Source organism: Leuciscus leuciscus (assembly GCF_965113295.1).
Source record: "Leuciscus leuciscus genome assembly, chromosome: 13".
NCBI lineage: Eukaryota > Metazoa > Chordata > Actinopteri > Cypriniformes > Leuciscidae > Leuciscus > Leuciscus leuciscus.
In genome coordinates, this window is record NC_138737.1 from 20,379,199 (window position 1) to 20,398,193 (window position 18,995).

Here is an 18,995-nt window from a genome sequence, read left to right on the forward strand (position 1 = left end):
ATTCAAACTGGACCAGAAAAGAATTATTTTCTCACATTCACTTGCATTGACGATTTTTCAACCTAGAGGTCCACTTGGGGTTTTACGTTTTACGGATGGGCGGGAGGGGTTCGTTGCTCGACTAGTCGAGACTGTTTTCCAAGATGGATCCTGCATGTAAACGCGTAATGTACTGTCTTTATAAAGTATCTTCTTATTAAACTGTCTGTACACTTACAAAGTTCTCAATGCTTCGGTTTGCATGTATGGACCCTCATTATGCTACCGTGTTAGTGTGAGGCTATTTTGAGCCTTGTTAGTGGTATTAATTTGCGATTTACTTTTACTTACTCTGTGCCCCATATACTAGCGTTATGAGCTAATCTGTTTTTATAAATAAAACTCTTTACATTCGATTATCATGAAAACGCACCCCAGGGAACGATCGACTTGGTAACCATGTGTTAATTACCCCTAGGTTCATTTTTCACTGGATTTGTCCTTTAAAGTCAGATTATAGCTTACCTGCTTCAATCAGAATCAGAATCAGAATCAGAAAGGGGGTTTATTCGCCATGAATGTTTGTACAGACAAGGAATTTACTTTGGCAGGAAGGTGCATTGGCATATTGGAATATTGGCAGGACCTGGAAAACGCTGTCGTATATGCCGATCCAGAGCATCCCAAACACATTAATTCATGCTGACTGCAGGAATGTCCACCAGAGCTGTTGCCCGTGAATTGAATGTTCATTTCTCTACCATAAGCCGTCTCCAAAGGCGTTTCAGAGAATTTGGCAGTACATCCAACTGGCCTCACAACCGCAGCCCACATGTAACCACACCAGCCCAGGACCTCCACATCCAGCATCTTCACCTCCAAGATAGTCTGAGACCAGCCACCCGGACAGCTGCTGAAACAATCGGTTTGCATGACCAAAGAATTTCTGCCCAAACTGTCAGAAACCGTCTCAGGGAAGCTAGTCGTCCTCATCGGGGTTTCGACCTGTCTGCAGTTCGTCATCGTAACCGACTTGAGTGGGCAAATGCTCACATTCGATGGCGTCTGGCACTTTGGAGAGGTGTTCTCTTCATGGATGAATCCCTGTTTTCACTGTACAGGACAGATGGCAGACAGCGTGTATGGGGTAGTGTGGGTGAGCGGTTTGCTGATGTCAACATTGTGGATCGAGTGGCCCATGGTGGCGGTGGGGTTATGGTATGGGCAGGCGTATGTTATGGACAACGAACACAGGTGCATTTTATTGATGGCATTTTGAATGCACAGAGAAACCGTGACGAGATCCTGAGGCCCATTGTTGTGCCATTCATCCACGACCATTACCTCATGTTGCAGCATGATAATGCACGGCCCCATGTTGCAAGGATCTGTACACAATTCCTGGAAGCTGAAAACATCCCAGTTCTTGCATGGCCAGCATACTCACCGGACATGTCACCCATTGAGCATGTTTGGGATGCTCTAGATCGGCGTATACGACAGCGTGTTCCAGGTCCAGCCAATATCCAGCAACTTCGCACAGCCATTGAAGAGGAGTGGACCAACATTCCACAGGCCACAATCAACAACCTGATCAACTCTATGCGAAGGAGATGTGACTTTAGTTCTGTTGTCGTGTACAGATGACGTATACATTTGCAAAAGTGCAAAATATGTTTAAAAAAAAAACTAAACAAAAAAACTACAATGACTACAAAACTAATGAAACTAATGTTGTTAAAGTTTATTGATAATGCTGTTTTATCAGGGTTTTATTATTCCTTTTCTTTTGGTATGGACATCACTACCACATGACAGACTATTCTTCACAGTATGCAAAAAGTCAGTCTGGTTTTAAAAATTTAACAAATTCATTTTTGTATTGAAGGAAATCATACTGTAACTGTAAGCAGGTTAAGACAAGTGGTTATCATCCATGTGTAGAGATCTCCAATGAAGCAAAACTATCCAAATCCACAGCAGGCTATAACAAGCAGAAGTCAAAGTACGAAAAAGCTTTGCTCCAATCCAGCAACCATCAATGAGATAAATCGAAACGCTAATAAATAGCTTTCTCCAGGTATATAACTATTTAAGTAACTAACAGCCCTAAATCCAGTTCCACTGTGGTAAACCGACCCAAGACTGACTGAATGTCATAATGAGTGAGACAGTCAAAATTCTGGTGATGGTGACCTCTGGTGGTTGAGTGGTTAACTTGAGCCAAGATCATATGAATACCAGAATATCAAGTTCATGACTGACCACAGCACCACAGGTGTAAGGATCCAAAACTGACTCACTTCTGTGAACAAACATGCTTGTATCATTTTGCGGAATAGCATTTTTCATTGCCTATTTGCCATATACTGAAGGTCAAAGTAAGTAAAAGCTTTAGGACAAATTCTAAAACTTTGAATTAATAATGTGATTTAAAATGTGATTCATTAATGATAATTTTGCTGATATAGTACAAATTGAATCAATATATGATAATCCTTCTATGAACGAAGAGTCCAAAAATAGTCCATTCACGATATTGCATGAGATTCCATTGTAATTCTGCTAAAGCTTGAGTTGTTGTCTTATAATGTTAATTGCAGAAATAAATGCAGAATCTTATTTTCACTTGCAGTGCAGATATCTTGAATATGAATATATATGAAGTGTTAAGATGCAAAAACCTCTAAGTGCCATCTGAAATTTTCTAGAATAATCATTTTTATCAAGCTCGTATATTTAAATTCAGTAATTTCACTTAAATGACAATGAAAATTATCTGAATTATTGTCATTTAAGTGAAATTACTGAAATGAAATATACAAGCTTGATAAAAATGATCATTCTAGAAGAAAATTTCAGATAGAGGCTTTTATATCTGAACTCTTCATATATATATATATATATATATATATATATATATATATAATTTGTATTATTATTTTGGTTAGTTTTAAGAATTTGAGTTAAACTACTAGAACTAAAAATCTTTTCTAGGTGATATGTAACAAATCTTTTAAATTCTGAAATCTTTAGGTTATCCTGAATATGGCTTGATTGAATCATGCAGTGGATCAGCTGGTAGTAACGAAATTCTCTTCACTTATGATACTGAAGTGGCTGCATATATGGATTTAGAAGATGCAAAACTAGTTCTCACGGTGCCTGATATTGTATATGGTATTGCTGGCTTTGATACAATACCTTTACAAGATGTTTTCCCCAAAGATATTGGAGTAACACCTGTGTGCAAAGATGCTTATTACAGGACGCTTTCTCTTAATATATCTGAACCTCCTCTTGGTAAGATGTCTTTTTCACACAGTATACTGTCTAGAGAGAATTAGGATCAAAATGGTTATTAAACAAAACAGTGATAAAATCTAAATATCTTTCAGAATCCCCCCATACCTCAATTTACCCCAGGAACGATATGAAATTAAATGTCAAAAATACCATGATTTGTCTGGTTTCTGGATTCTTCCCTCCACCTGTCAAAGTTTCGTGGACCAAGAACAATGTGAACGTGACAGATGGATCAACTGTCAGCAGATACTATCCCAACAACGATGGGACACTTAATGTATTTTCTCGACTGAGCTTCATTCCAGAGGAAGGAGACATTTACAGCTGTTCTGTGGAGCACAAAGCCCTTCAACAACCTCAGACCAGAACATGGGGTATAGATATTTATTTATTATTCACATCTAATTCCTTTTAGAATCACATGATGAATGTCACAAATGTTTGTGTCTGTGCAGATGTAGAGATAAAGAAGCCCAGCATCGGTCCATCAGTGTTCTGTGGAGTTGGTCTGGCTCTTGGGCTGCTGGGTTTGGTCACTGGGGCAGTTTTTATTGCCAAAGAGAAAAAATGGATACAGCAACACTGACACTGTTGTTAGTTATTTTGTCATGTAGATGATATGTACATTTTCATTGCAAAATCTGCTGTAGTCTTTTATATTCCTTTTATATTGTATATTTTCCTTCTTAAATTAAAACTATGTGTTAGTCTCGATGGAAGTGTCTTACTTTGTTGATTGTTCCGTTTCTTGTTATGTACAGTTGACAGAATGGAGAAAAAAACCTTGTTGGGAGAAACCAGGCTCAGTCGGGGGCCAGTTCTCCTCTGGCCAACAAACGAACAGTGTATGATTATTATTCAGGCAGCATTAAGGTCAGAAGTCTGATTGGATCAGAACTTTCAGAATTTTTGTCTAGTTCCATCTGGTTGAAGATCGAAGTCACGCCGGTATGGAGACGGGTTTGTTTAGGATCAGTGCCGATGGCTGTCGTGTCGATGAGACCTTTACAGGGGAGAGTCTAGTTGAGACAACCTCTGCTGACACTTCAGGGATACATTGTGGTCGTGTCTAGGCGCAGGTCTTCCATCTGATCTGGATACGGCCCGGATCCGGGTGACTACAGTAAACCTCTGAATAAACAGAGAGACTAACATTAGTGTATAGATGCCATTCTTTGATGTAAAAAGTACATCAAGTGTTATTTGTTCCCAGTTCCGGCTGACCTAGTTTATGGATTAATGCACAATATAGGTAAAATCATACCATTAAATAAATTGTCATAAAGCATAACAAATTCTGTGCTTTTTTGTTGTTCATGAGTCTTACTCTGAGGGATGAAATAGAGTTAAATTCAACAAGAAAAAGTGCAGGAGAATAAAACCATTTCTGCTTGTAAAATTTGCATTCAATATATTTGTTTTTATAACATATTCAAGAGGTAAAAGTTTTGGATTTTCTTAATAAAAAAATAAAAAAACATATTTGAGGATGAAACTGTGGATCACATCTGTAGGAGTAAAAATAAAAGAACTTAAATCAACCCAAAATGTATTGGTTATGCTGCGATCACAAAATAAATGGGCAGCTATTGCTTTCATAAGACCACAAAATGAGCATGTCTCATCAATATTATATTTATAGAAATTGAGGAGTAACAGGATTGATTTTATGATTTTATAATGGACTTCCGTAACCCTGTTGGATAGCCTACAAAATTTGCTCGGTAAAAGCCAGGCCTTTTTCCAATCTACATCTGTTACAAAAGAACCCCAGTAGAGTGTACCCCTTGGAGTAATTTTTTTTATTTTTTTATTTTTAAATCCAAATATGCCTGTTGTTGCATTTCCTAACTAAAAAGTCAATACTATCCAAACACAATGCGGGGTATATAACGTATAACTCTATAAACATTAGGTGATTTTTTATTATTTGGATTAACCTGCTATTGGATATCTTTTATCAAAGTATTATATTCCTTTGATGGAACTGGGAAGCCATGGGGATTCATATAATGAGCCAATAAATATATTAATATTAATATATTCATTTATAATTGTTTATAAATTAGAATATTGCCAAAATCATCAAACACAGATATAATGCAGTCAAAGTTAAACCAAAAATAAAGAAATGTTACTTATCGCTAAGAGCTATATCAGAGTTGTTCCAGAGGAGAGTTTTGGGCAAAGAAAAGCTGTGGACGAAACTCAATTTCCAAGAGAAAAGGCACTGGTGAGGAAAATTAGGTAAGGAAATGGGTATCTTGTTACCAGGCATTGAAATTGCACTTCAATAGGGAACACGGGCCACCAAGTTTGTAAAAGATATTATTTGTTATAAACCCTTGTGTGCGATTTAAAAGAATGTGCACTCATAAAAAGTGACATCATCCAGCAACGAGGTCAATTAACATTACTAACATCTACTCTTACATTTAGAGTTAAAAGTAAAACTTGCTCCTTATTGTTTTGCGAATAGGTGTTGAGCTAAAATTCATTGCAAGGAACTTTTATGAGGACTAGTGCTAAGATCAAATTCTTTATGAATACGGCCCTTCGTCGCACATGCACAATAATAGTTTTGCCCTATATTGTTTGTCCACAAGGTGGCAACAAGTGCCCTAGGATCGTTAATACATAAGGTAACGTTAGTCGAAGAAAAATAAAAATAAACAGAAGAGACAGAAACGCGTGCAAGTTACATCAATGGAAAGTTATGAGGACGAGATATTGTGTGAGGAGGTCAGAAAATACCCGCATTTGTACAACTCGAGCCTAAAAGACTATAAAGATGCGCATATGGCTTGTAACTCGTGGCGAGAGATTGCCCAGGCGCTTGGCAAGGACGAAATACTCTGTCGGCAGAGGTGGAAATATCTTCGCGACAGATATGTCAAAGCTGCAAAAATGCTGAAGGGAAAGAGCGGTGATGCGGGGGATACAATAACAATGCCGCGGGTTGTGGTTATGCTCGGCTGGCTCTCGAAATTCATCAAACACTCCACCGGTAATAAACTGGTAAGTCAAGCAAATGTGCTGTGTTCAAACTATGAAGAACGTACCGTGCCTTTCTGACCTTTTTTGTTATTATTTCAGAACGACTTTAGATACTTGGATGAGATAGGCTATTGTGCGAGGAGGTCAGAAAGTACGCGCATTTGTACAACTCCAGCCTAAGAGACTATAAAGATGCGCATATGGCTTCTAACTCGTGGCGAGAGATTGCCCTGGCGCTTGACAAGGACGAAACATTCTGTCGACAGAGGTGGAAATATCTTCGCGATAGATATGTCAAAGCTGCAAAGATGCTGAAGGGAAAGAGCGGTGATGCGAGGGGTAAAAGAGTACCCCCGATTGTGTATATGCTCGGCTGGCTCTCGGAATTCATCAAACATAGAGAGACAGACTCCAACGTTGAAAAACTGGTAAGCAAATGTGTTGTGTTTTAGTTATGTTATGCTGGCGGACGGTACTGTGCATTTCTGACCTTGTTTGTTGTTATTATTTCAGAACGAGTTTAGTTATGGTTCTGACTCTCTGGACACACTGAAGCTGGAGTGTGTGGCCTCAGACCTGTCTGACAATAACATGGAGCAGAATCAGAAGAGCGACCAGTTCTCACAGGTGCAAGAAACAGTTGTGGCCCGCTAAAGCAACTATGACGAAGAGAGAGGGTTTGACGACGAAGATATGTGTTTTGGGAAGATGGTAGGGAGGACGCTCTCCAAAATGACGACAAGGAACAAAGCCCATGCCCGTTTGGAGATCTCACAAGTGCTCTTCAAGTGGCAAATGGTGGAGTGTGACTCTACAGTGCCCAAATGAACTGTAAAAAGACTACACTTTTTTTTTTTTTTCTCAAAAAACACACCACATAATACTTTACACATTTTACCTGTACATATGTATATACGTATGTTTATAAATAGACCATGTGTCTTTTTTCAAAAAAAAATGTTTTGGCCGTTTACACTGATTTACAAATAGGGAATCATAGTTTTCTTCAATCTATTGCAACTTTTCTGGTATTAATGTTACAATCAATGTCTGTATTTGGTATCTGAGGAGTGACTGAGGGTCTTACCCATGTCAGGAATGCAGTTCATTCATTTAGCCTGGCTTATGTCAGATGGTTCAACAAACAAGACTTCTGGATAGGATGATGCTGTGTTTTCTGCAGTGTTAGGAAGCATCATTTAGACCAGTGGAGGTCATTTAGATCTGAGGTCTTGGAGTCTTTACTAGCGAGCTGATAAGTTGAATCAGGTGTTTGATTAGGGAGATATCTGAGGGTACGTTTACACGACAACGATGTACTTAAAGGGTTAGTTCACCCAAAAATGAAAATTCTGTCAGTTATTACTCACCCTCATGTTGTTCCAACCCAGTAAGACTTTTGTTCATCTTCGGAACACAAATTAAGATATTTTTGATTAAATCTGAGAGCTGGCTCACTCCTCCATAGGCTTCTAGTAGTGTAACAGCGCAGCACTTCTGGGTTGTATGTCAGAATGTAGGCTCACTATTGGCCAGCATCACACACATGACCAGCGTCGGCCAATAGCGAGCCTACGGTCTGACGTACAACCCAGAAGCGCTGCGCTGTTACACTACTTGAATTCACTCAGAGGCCCACAGAAGAAAATTAATAGTTGAATAAAGTCGTTATTTTTGTTTGTTTTTGCACACAAAAAGTATTCTCGTCGCTTGATAAACTTATGGTGGCGCCACTGTAGTCACTTGGACTATTTTAAACATTGTCTTTACTAACTTTCTGGGCTGGCAAGTTTCAATTACAGAGAAGCCTATGGAGGAGTGAGATAGCTCTCAGATTTAATCAAAAATATCTTAATTTGTGTTCCAAAGATGAACCAAAGTCTTACGGGGTTGGAACAACATGAGGGTGAGTAATTACTGACAGAATTTTCACTTTTGGGTGAAATGGAAAAGGTTTTCCTTTGCGTTTTTTTGTGTACAGATGACAATGTTGTCAAAACGATACCCATTCACACGGATCCGAAAAAAACACTAAAACTAAAAAGCTGCATTATTCATGTCAGGCCAGTAGTTAGCGATGTCATTTTGTAAAGAAACACCCTGAGATGCCCCTGAGACTAAAACAATATTGTTTTCAAAAACTTGCACTTTGAATCCCATTTTCAATTAAATATTTGTCCTTTCAGGCCCCCAAAACGCTGTTGTCTTGTGAAGGAACGGCCATATCACATACAAAGTTTTTAGTTTTTAGTTGAAGACGGTTTCGAGTAAATGGCCCCTAAAATGTGCAGTGTTGGGGAGAGGGGGTTCAGCGAAAAACCGCCATTAAGACCGGACGTAGGCTGCAGTTTACAACCAGAATTAGGAAGTAGCCTACCTGCTTCTTGTAACCACTGGAAGCAAGGCAAATTATGACAAGAGAGTATGAATAATACTCAATATTATCATTACATTATAGATTTTTTTTAATATTAAATATATATATATATATATATATATATATATATATATATATATATACATATACATATATCATTCATTATTGCATATTATTTTATTAATAACCAGGTTTAGAAGATAGAAGTGTTCGTACAAACTCATAAAAAACCTTTATATGTAGCAAATAAACTAAACCTGAATTTCCAAAGGAGTAAAAAGTAGATACAAATAAATGGCCTACCATCCATCAGTTTCAAAAATAAATACAAAACCTGTCCTAATTGTAACAAAACAAGTTGATAAAAAGATTGAATCCAATACATGGTGATAACATAGCAAAGGAGAGATTTTAAGCTACTTAATATTTTTTTGTAGGCTGGTCATTTTTGACCGGGAACACCACAAGTGTGACTTTGTGCCATTTTGTACAAAATAAAAGCATTTCAAAACAATCTTCCTGAATAAACATTAAAGCACATTAGTGTGATAAACAGCAAAAAAAATTCCATATTTTGTTGAATATTGACAAATTTGTAAACAAATAATGCTTTTTTTCACTCCAATATATGGTGATAATATAGCATATAGCGTAACGAGAGATTTACAAGCAATTTTTAAAAGGCCGGTCATTTTTGACTGGGAACACAAAAGGTGTTACAGGGTTTTCAACAATGCACAAGGTTTAATATCAAACTTATCAAGACTTTTCAAACACCAGATTTTCTTTACTGCGATCATAATATCTCTCAGTTTATTCATTTGAACTCTGCCGACAACTGGGGGTATTCCAGGACCAGGGTTGTGAGCAACCTAGTTAGACTATTGAGAAGTACACACGATCTTGTGGTCATCAACTACAAATCAATGTTAAGTTCAATGTCACTGTCACTACTCGTATGTTGCTGCTTTCACCAAAATTTCATTGTTGATCCAACTTGCTTTAAACATTGAAATTTCAGTCTCAACTAAAATTATGGTTTGGATAAAAAAAAACAACAGCAACAACTCATCATAGCATTAGTCACCTTGCTATCTAGGTATATAATATGCATTACAATAATACAAAAGGATTAAAAAAAGATAAAAGAATGCTTAAAATGTGCAGTACAGAGCCTGCATATCTCACTTTTTTTTAACAATGAAAGAATGACTGGTAAAATGTAAGCATGATAAACATTTAATGTTTGACAACTGTTTTACGATAGAAATGTAGAAATGACTACCGTCAGTGGTTGAACATTTCTATCATAAAACAGTTGATACAAATGACTTGTTACTGAACTATCCCTTTAAGTGAAATCATCATTTCAGACTTTCTGATATAATGTGATTTCTCCTAAACAGTGTGATTTATTTCTAAAAAGTACACAAAAAAAACATCTGATCGATCACTTTGCTAGTTTGATTGTTAAGACATAAAGATAAAGCAGTATACTAATCTGACTCTGCCTTTAAATGAACAGAGTTTCTATTTGTTTTCTGTCACATGACTTTTTCCTTTAAACTGAGTTGATGCCAGTCTGGCTCTGAATTCAGTATGGGTGGCAAGTGTTTGTTGGCTCGGTGTAAGAATTTGTCAGGTTTGCACTGGTTCCCCCGTGATGCTGACAGAGCTAGATTGTGGCTGAAGGCGATGGGTTGGCCATCAACTCCCGACACATCAAGATTGTGTGTGTGTAACAAGCATTTTTCACGGGAGAGCTTTTATAGACATGAGGACTATGGCATTGCTCATGGAGGTAATATCCGAAGAGAAGACACTGACAAAAGTCTCAAATACCTTTCCATCCCTACAGGGCAGCCGGTAAGTCTTAATAACCATGATATTGTCAATCTTGCTGTTCCTTTGTGGTTTAAAGATTAATAAGAATATTCAGTTTGATTATTAATAATAATATGATCACAGACCTATTAGAATAAACAAGACATTTTTTTCTTTCAGTTTCACTTAAACTGTTGGCTGGAGATATTGGAATTTTGCCCAGTGACTGTAGCTGAAGGAGGAAGTCTAAATATGGTCATTGGTGAGATGAACTTATCGTGATGTCACAAACAGCAACTTCACACAGTCAGATGGCGATTCATAGTAAATCTACATTAGTTATGTGAAGCATATAATGTAACAGTTTTTGTTATATTGTTAATAAATGTTATTATAAAGTGATAATACCTGATAGTGAAGATAAGACCAATAAGTGAAGAATTGTACAAGAAAAAAGAAAAAAAAAATTTGGGAAATTGTCAGAAATGTAACATGTTCATAAATTGTAATGACATTTAGCAGATGTATAATTTATTATGATTTAAGATTTATGAAGTATTTATTAGATCAAATGTTAAAATAGCTATAGTTTAAAATATGCTTTAGAAATCAAGCAATGGTTTGAAATAATCTGGTTGTGATCAGAATTCTCATAAGAATCAGTGGACACATCTTAATAGTAAAGAAAGCTATTCTTGTTTTTGATAGTAATTTTTGGTCAGCTCCCATCATATTTATGAATACACATTATATTTATATATATATATATATATATATATATATATATATATATATATATATATATATATAAACATATAATAGATTTCTAAATTAACTTTAATATGGAGTTATATCAAATTTTCCAACATTTGAAATCAAATTGACTGCTACTTTATGCTTTTGTTCTCTGTACTATTGCATCCTCGTTTTTGTTTTCTTTTAGGAAGCAAAAGGAATTCCAAGATTTTTAATGTATTGTGTTCCTTATGTTTCAGGCTATAGCCTACATTTAGCTTGTCTTATTATCAACATCAATTATTCTAATCTTTTTTGGAACCCCTGTATTACAAATAGGCTTGTTTTTAATAAAAATGGACTTGATCTTACAGTAAGTTGGGTTATGTTTACATGTGGCAATATGTGCCTCTCACAAGGTCTCTGTTGAGAATGTTTTCCTATCCCAGCCATGTGTTACCCTAACCTAGTAACTTAAAGTTTAAGATTTATTTTGGGGCTTATACCATGAAGCCGGTTTTGGTGGCTAGCCAGGTATGTTTCAGTTTAGTTTGCGCCAACCCTGGGTATTCGGCACCATGGAAGTGGTTTGGCTTTTAGCAGTGTTTATCGCCATAGTAACTTGCGCTCCACGGCTAACCTGGTCCAGGGCAGGTTATGTTCCAGGTAAGAGGTTGCAAATCGAACTTGGACCAATCAGCTGTGAGCAAAGGATAAAGTCTACTCCAAATTAAAGGTCACTACTGTACATAGCAAATTATTTTTAAAGACAAAATTGACTGGCTTTTACTAATGCTTATTAGAATAATAATTTTGTATGATTGATCTATATACCCTAATCGATCACACATGTACAATTTTAGTTGATCAATTATTATTACGCACAGTTTAAATTAATAAAATGAAGGTAATATAAATACGCTTTAGAATCAATAGATAAAGATATAAAATGACTAGGCTACATGTGAGCTTAAATGTTCAATTCTCTCTATACCTTTATCAACTGTACAAATTAACTTCACAACTTTTACTTGCACTGATATAGCAATAGATTTTCTTTTAGTTGTCCTCTTTCATAGACAGCTATTTTCTTCTTGCTGTGAGATAGCAAAAATAATTTGTTTAAATTCTTAATATTTTTCAATCTCGTAATATTCTGCAGAAGAGCGAAGTGAATCGTGAATTTAAAACTTTGTCGACTAAAATAACTAGCTTACGGCAGACGGCCTGCGCAAGTCGACTTACGCCAAAAGAGTAACGATGTAGTAGTAGCGTAAGCTTTTACGCCTCTCGCGGTTCAAACCATAGGGTTCAAACATGGTTCAAACAAACAGGGCTGGACAACAAACTCAAACTCCGCCGACATTTCTCTTTAACAATGGTCGTTTTAGACTTCTAATTCGTGACTGGTGCTTTGTTTTCCTCTGCTCTATCCTCTGCGCTTCCGCGTTCGTCATTACGTTGTGCGTCAGGTCAAGGGTTACTCTTTCTTTAAATGTTATTTAACATGTCCAATGTAATTACTGTATGTCCAATTTTTTAGGGAGAGTAGGGTGAGATTCCTTCTATACAAGGAAAAATAGATATACAAAAATTTTAATTAATAAAGTTACCTTTATTTCAAGGTGTCTGTTTTCACTTGAGAAAGCAACAATAGTTTTCATAAGTTTCTATTGTGCTGTAAAAAGTTTTTACCAGGCGATTTTACTGCACCAACCTTTTTTATATCTGTGCATTAAGCCAGTGTTGCATTTAACAAACATTAACACAACATAAAACAATTTGCATAAATTATAAAGACTGCATTTAGAAAGGAATTTCTAGAACAATCTTTTGTCAGAAAACTCCTGTGTCATGGTTTAATCAATTACATTTATCAGTCTTTTTGTGCAGTCACTCTTATTTCTGAGCAGTGTGTTAGGCTATAAGTGAATTAGAGCACTCAGTTTGATGAGTGTTCTCCTTTCTGCAAATATTGTGTGTATATTTCTTCAGAATTTGGGTCCATCTGGGCTCATTTATCACGTTGCATCTTGCACTGAAGCAGAAAAAGAGAAAAGGACTTTGTTTCTCAGTTCAAAAGTTTACATTTAAAGTATAAATGAGATGTAAATTGTATAATATTAATTGTTTGTGTTGTTGAAATAAGTGTTGGGAAACTTAGACTCCTACAATAGATATTTCATTATTTACTATTGCATCCACATATTACATAGGCCTATTTTAAAATATTAAATTCATTTTATGAAGCGATCTGAATCTGCGTCGTTGAAACAATGGATGTTAATTGACTACAAAGCACTGCACAAAACCAGCACCAAAAGTAGCATTAAAGGTAGGGTAGGTAATCATTTTTCAAAAAAAAAAACATTCCAAATTTGTTTAAACTGTCTTTATATACCAATACATAATTAAAATGTAAGTACTCTGAAAAAGAAAATTTAAAAATCGAGTGACTGTAGACCTTTTAATCTGCAATAAACACAGCTCATTATTTCCATTCACTCCACCCCCTCCCTTCTGAGCTCCTTCCAAAGCCACGCCCCCAAAACACATGAACGCGCGACGCCAAACGCTCAGGCTGGAACAAGACGCATTTATTACCTGAGACGAGTGGAGAGGAAGGAGCGCAGTACATACAGTGACATCATGTCAGAATCACATGTAATAAAATACCTAACTTTATCACTATGAATATAAACAAATAAGATTTCTTTTAGTACTCACTATCAAGCTAGCATATCGATAATGGTAAAGTTTCATTCGGTAACGAGCTATATTTATAAGGCAAAACAGGTTGCATTGATACACGTTTTTCCATTACCATCAGTTACACTGTGATGAAGATGAATTTCGTGTAAGATTCATAACATATACGGTGTTTTGCATGTAAGAGTTTCCATGATGAAAACATTGTTGACTCAATGAAGACTAACGTACACTCCGAGTCCGGAGAAAAGTACCGCATCGTCGGCTCGAGGACAGGTCCGGGGTTGAGGGCGAAGCAGAGGAGGTCGTTCAAGAGTGCGGGCAGGGTCCGAGGAAGTAGTTTTTGCCTTGTTTGCCTTCGCTGACTGCATATGCAGGTGCTTTGAGCTGAATATTTCCGGGAACGGTGACATGTGATGAGTGCACGCAGGGCAGCGCGCGCAGTGGGCTCGGGGCGGGCACGAGACATGAAGGCATCTGATTGGTTCTTTACATTCGCACCGAATGGCAGTGATTGGTCAGAGTTTTTACTGTCCTGCAGCTGCTACAGAGGTCTGATTTTTTTCATTCCTTTTTCTAAACACATAATGTATTGACTACTATCAGGATGGAAGGACCATTTCACCCAGTAAAAAAAAAAGTGTTTCTGAACCGGATTACCTACCCTACCTTTAATCGTTAGCAGTGGTGTGCCGTCAGAGCCAGCAGGGCCTTCTCTGCTAGCCCTGTCAAAATAAAATATTTTTTTTTTTCTATAATTCAATTACTGTCTATCAGTATGTTACGATTATATTTCCAGAAAGAATATGGTTATTTTTTGTGAGTCTGAGCTGGATTTTCCATATGTCATCTAAACGCAGCTCCGTGGACCAGCACTAGTAGTATAGCTAGCCTTCCGTTGAAGCTGCCATTTTCCATTTGATCATAACTTTGACTGACGTGTTTTATCAGCCAATCAAATTGTGATGCGTATGACAGAACGCCCCAGAGGCCCAGCGATGTGTCGACGGCTAGCCCGCGCTGATGTCATCGACATGGGTTGGGTAGGCAGATACAATACATGTTTGTGTACAATAACAATTTTCGGGAAAAATAACATTACGATGTCCAGAAATCAATTTCAATAGTACATTGGGTCATTTGTCATTCAAGATCTACTAATATTGTTAGTACCGAGAATTCCCACGTGACTAATCCATTGATAGTTATCTTACATTTGTGTATTACAATGGTCTGGTGGTAGAACTTAGATCGTTACCGAAGGCCCTGACTGAAACCCCACGGTACGCTACTGATCGTTAGTATTCAAGTCACTTGTATTTAGTCTATGTATATTGATACACCGTTTACCATTTGAAAACTATCATAGTTGGTTTAATGAAGCTCAGGCGCCACCTACAGGCCGATTATGTGAAGTGTAGGCTGACAACAACACGCAAAATGTTGACGTGAAAGGACTTTATTAAATTAAAATTTTGGATAAATACGCAGCAATAGTATATAGTACAGTACCGGTCAAAATGTTGTATGTTTTTTAAAGAAGTCTTTTATTTGCTTAAAGCCTGCATTTATTTGATTAAAATTACAGAAAACAATCAAAATTTAAAATAATGTATTTCTATTTAATATAGGCCTACTTTAAAATATAATTTATTTCTGTGATGCAAAGCTGAATTTTCAGCATCATTACTCCAGTCTTCAGTGTCACATGATCCTTCATAAATCATTATAATATGCTGATTAATTATCAATGTTGGAAACAGTTGCTGCTTTATATTTTATTGAACATTTTTTGTTCATTTATTGAAGTCTTTACTATCACTTTTTTTTAAAATCAACTTAACACATCCTTTGCTGAATAAAAGTAATAATTTATTTTAAAGAAAGAAAGAAAATTACTGACCCCAAACTTTTGAACGATAGTGGATATTGGTCTAAAAGATTTCTATTTAAAATAAATACTATTCTTTTTGCAACTTTTTTAACTCAGAATCCTGAAAAAAGTATCAAAGGTTATAAGTATATTAAAATAGAAAACCATTATTTAAAATTGTAGTGCTATTTCACAATATTAATGTTTTTTTCTGTATTTTTGATCAAATAAATGCAGCCTTGGTGAGCAGAAGAGACTTCTTTGAAAAACATAAAAAATAGTAATGTTTCCAAACTTTTGACCAGTACACACACACACACACACACACACACACACACACACACACACACACACACACACACACACACACACACACACACACACACACACACACACACACACACACACACACACTTTTTTTTACATTAGAGCCTCCTTGACGAACTCTCTGCACATCCCTTGAAGACTATAGATAAGGTAAACACAGATTGATTTAGCTTTTTCACCAAGGTACTGAATATTGTTGCTTTACCACACTGAATATCTGTGATATTCATATATATATGAGTGCCATTATGATGAGAACAGCCACACATTAACACCAATACACATAAGACTGAAGGATCCTGGGTCATGTCACAAATGTTTGTGTCCTATGTTTTATATCCTTCTGTTGTTTGAAAAAAAAAGGATAAATAAACTAGTGAAAATATGAAAAGCATATTTTAGAAGAATTTATTTTCTGATATTCCACAGGGCCAAAAATGTAATGTATTTAATAAACATCCATAAGTTTATCCATAAGCTCATCACATCCCTCTGCTCGTCTTAAATATTTTGCTCAGTTTAAAACAATGAACATAATAATAATAATAATTAATAATAATAATAATTCATTACATTTATATAGCGCTTTTCTCAGCACTCAAAGCGCTTTACATAGAAGGGGGATCTCCTCAACCACCACCAATGTGCAGCATCCACCTGGATGATGCGACGGCAGCCATAGTGCGCCAGAACGCCCACCACACACCAGCTTACTGGTGGAGAGGAGACAGTGATGAAGCCAATCAGTATATGGGGATGATTAGGAGGCCATGATGGACAGAGGCCACTGGGCAAATTTGGCCAGGATGCCGGGGTTACACCCCTACTCTTTCGAAAGACATCCTGGGATTTTTAATGACCACAGAGAGTCAGGGCCTCGGTTTAACGTCTCATCCGAAGGACGGCTACAGTTGTCCTTTCATGGTCATATTGATGAGATATTGATGTCAGATTAGTTGCAAAATTGTTTGTTGTGGTTGATGCTATGCTATGAATCAAATTCATAGCATAGCATGTTATAGCTGTAATTGCTACGAGTCAAATATGGTTTTAATAAAATCTGGAAAATTGATGATTTTTTTATTGATTTATATTAAAAAAATAAAACCATTGGCAAATATAATGAAATTATATATAGAGATATATATTACATGCAGGATGTTGAGTGCCCTCACAAAATTCTGGTTCTTGACGCCCTCTACTGGTCAACTTAGATTGATTTTTGTTTCTATAATGGTCATTTGACAGACTCTGGTGGCAAAAATAAAATTCTAAGACATCTAGTATTGGTCTTGCTACTAAGTTCAGCATTTCCATCAGAATAGTTTAACATAGGCTAACAATTTATTGTAGTTTTTGACGGTAGATTTAATCTGTCAGCTCTTCTATCACAGACCAGAAATTATCGTTACATTCTAGTGATTGCACACAATTTTTTTCACAAAACTATATACATTTAATATATTTACTGACTTTACATATTATTTAGCCTATAAGATGAGATAGGCCTATGGTCTAAAATGATATGGACAAAAAAGTCGGTTGCTAAAAAATCAGGCTTAAAATCTTCAAGTTTGTGGCCAGCATAATGTGACTCTTCTCAGATGGTGTGTGTTGTGTTCATTTAATAAACACACTGAAAATAAAATGTACAAACTGGCGTGTAGCCTTTATTCCCTAAGCACTCCCCTTCTATTGGTCGACCTCTATATAGTCATCTGTTTATTTTATACTGCTGCCATCTACAGAACAATAATAGGAATAACAACTGATCACCACAGTGTGAAGAAGGTTTGGCAGGTTAGCATCAGAAGTTAGTCCTGCAGGCTTAGTTGTGTATTCCTCCAAATAATATTTCTAAATACATTTATTGACTTTATATAATATTTATGGTGTTTTCAGGTTGGTTGTGACACTTTTTCCAAGTCATCTCAACGGTAAAAAATTTGTCCCAATCACCCTGAATTCCCCCCTATGTAAGATATGATCCAACTGTACCATTGCTTTTCTGTACTTCTTTATTTTTATTTATTTTTTACTTCCTCGTTTTTTGCTTTTTGTTTTTGTGGAAAGAATACATACTTCTGCATGCATTACAGAGATCGGGAATTTATTCTGCCAAACTTCCTCATGCTTCTTAGTATAAACTCAGCCATTCTATTGTGTCTATCTGTCTTAATATCAACTCACCGTCATATATCTAATTTCTATTTATTGTAATGTTTGTAAATTCAAATGAAACCAAAAACCATGTTGTCATCTTGCTGGTAAAACATTGTTGCAAATATTAAAGATTGTTTGGAAGGTTTCAATGTATTTAATAAGCTGATACAAAGTCTGTTACTCAATGTTCACTCTGATGTGCCACCGAGTCCTGCAGAGGTTCAGAGTATAATGTATTGACTTCCAGCTGATATGACGTGTGCTAGTAAATGAAGGAACATGAACATGAAATCATTAAGTATTTTACAACATAATTAAAATGGAGAAACCATGATATTTCTAATGCCTTACTGCAATTTTGTTTTGGAAATGTGCATATGAGTGTGTCTGCACACCAACCTGTGTGTTTTCTTTTGTAGTAGATCAGCCCTCCTGCTGCCATGATCACCCCCAAAACCAGCCCTGCAGCTCCAGTTATCATCTTATTCCTGTCAAACTCTGACAGAGATGAATCTGCTAAATAAAATAGTGCTGAAATATTCAATGGTTTGTTATGCAACGCACACAAAGTTGAGCCTTGAGATAAAATTGCAATAGTAACCACCAACCCAATGAGTCACTTGAGTTTCACTTTTTTTAAAATAAAATAGGAATTACAAATGCTTCATTTCTCATATAAATGTTTATATTTAGGATACCTAAAAT

General features: G+C 36.3%; 1 protein-coding gene and 2 long non-coding RNA genes across 8 annotated transcripts; all 3 read left to right on the plus strand.

The window, feature by feature from the left end:
• Positions 1–625: 625 nt before the first annotated feature.
• Positions 626–18,801, plus strand: LOC309512469 (H-2 class II histocompatibility antigen, I-E alpha chain-like). 6 transcript variants are annotated; one of them, XM_082188084.1, is made up of 5 exons: positions 636–2,360; positions 3,016–3,282; positions 3,378–3,659; positions 3,741–3,859; positions 18,707–18,801. In XM_082188084.1, exons 1-5 carry the CDS (start codon positions 2,297–2,299, stop codon positions 18,707–18,709), a joined length of 735 nt encoding a protein of 244 aa, XP_082044210.1. In that variant the 5' UTR covers positions 636–2,296; the 3' UTR covers positions 18,710–18,801. The 6 variants fall into 6 exon arrangements, with proteins under 6 accessions (XP_082044212.1, XP_082044213.1, XP_082044209.1 ...); XM_082188082.1 differs by lacking the exon at positions 18,707–18,801 and having other exon boundaries at positions 1,065–1,085; positions 1,141–2,360; positions 3,741–3,970; XM_082188086.1 differs by lacking the exon at positions 18,707–18,801 and having other exon boundaries at positions 626–2,360; positions 3,016–3,159; positions 3,741–3,970.
• On the plus strand, positions 5,890–7,141 carry LOC309513281. The gene is made up of 3 exons (XR_014211397.1): positions 5,890–6,303; positions 6,382–6,710; positions 6,796–7,141. It is a non-coding gene; the product is annotated as an uncharacterized lncRNA (long non-coding RNA).
• On the plus strand, positions 7,268–11,595 carry LOC309513282. The gene is made up of 2 exons (XR_014211398.1): positions 7,268–10,525; positions 10,664–11,595. It is a non-coding gene; the product is annotated as an uncharacterized lncRNA (long non-coding RNA).
• Positions 18,802–18,995: the final 194 nt, after the last annotated feature.

What these genes read in the sequence shown, in the direction of transcription:
- LOC309512469 (XM_082188082.1), top strand. Translation starts at nt 2,297, where the DNA reads ATGCTTGTATCATTTTGCGGAATAGCATTTTTCATTGCCTATTTGCCA. An exon ending in TATATCTGAACCTCCTCTTG is followed by an intron (nt 3,283 to 3,377) that starts GTAAGATGTCTT and finishes AATATCTTTCAG; the next exon opens with AATCCCCCCATACCTCAATT. An exon ending in ACCTCAGACCAGAACATGGG is followed by an intron (nt 3,660 to 3,740) that starts GTATAGATATTT and finishes GTGTCTGTGCAG; the next exon opens with ATGTAGAGATAAAGAAGCCC.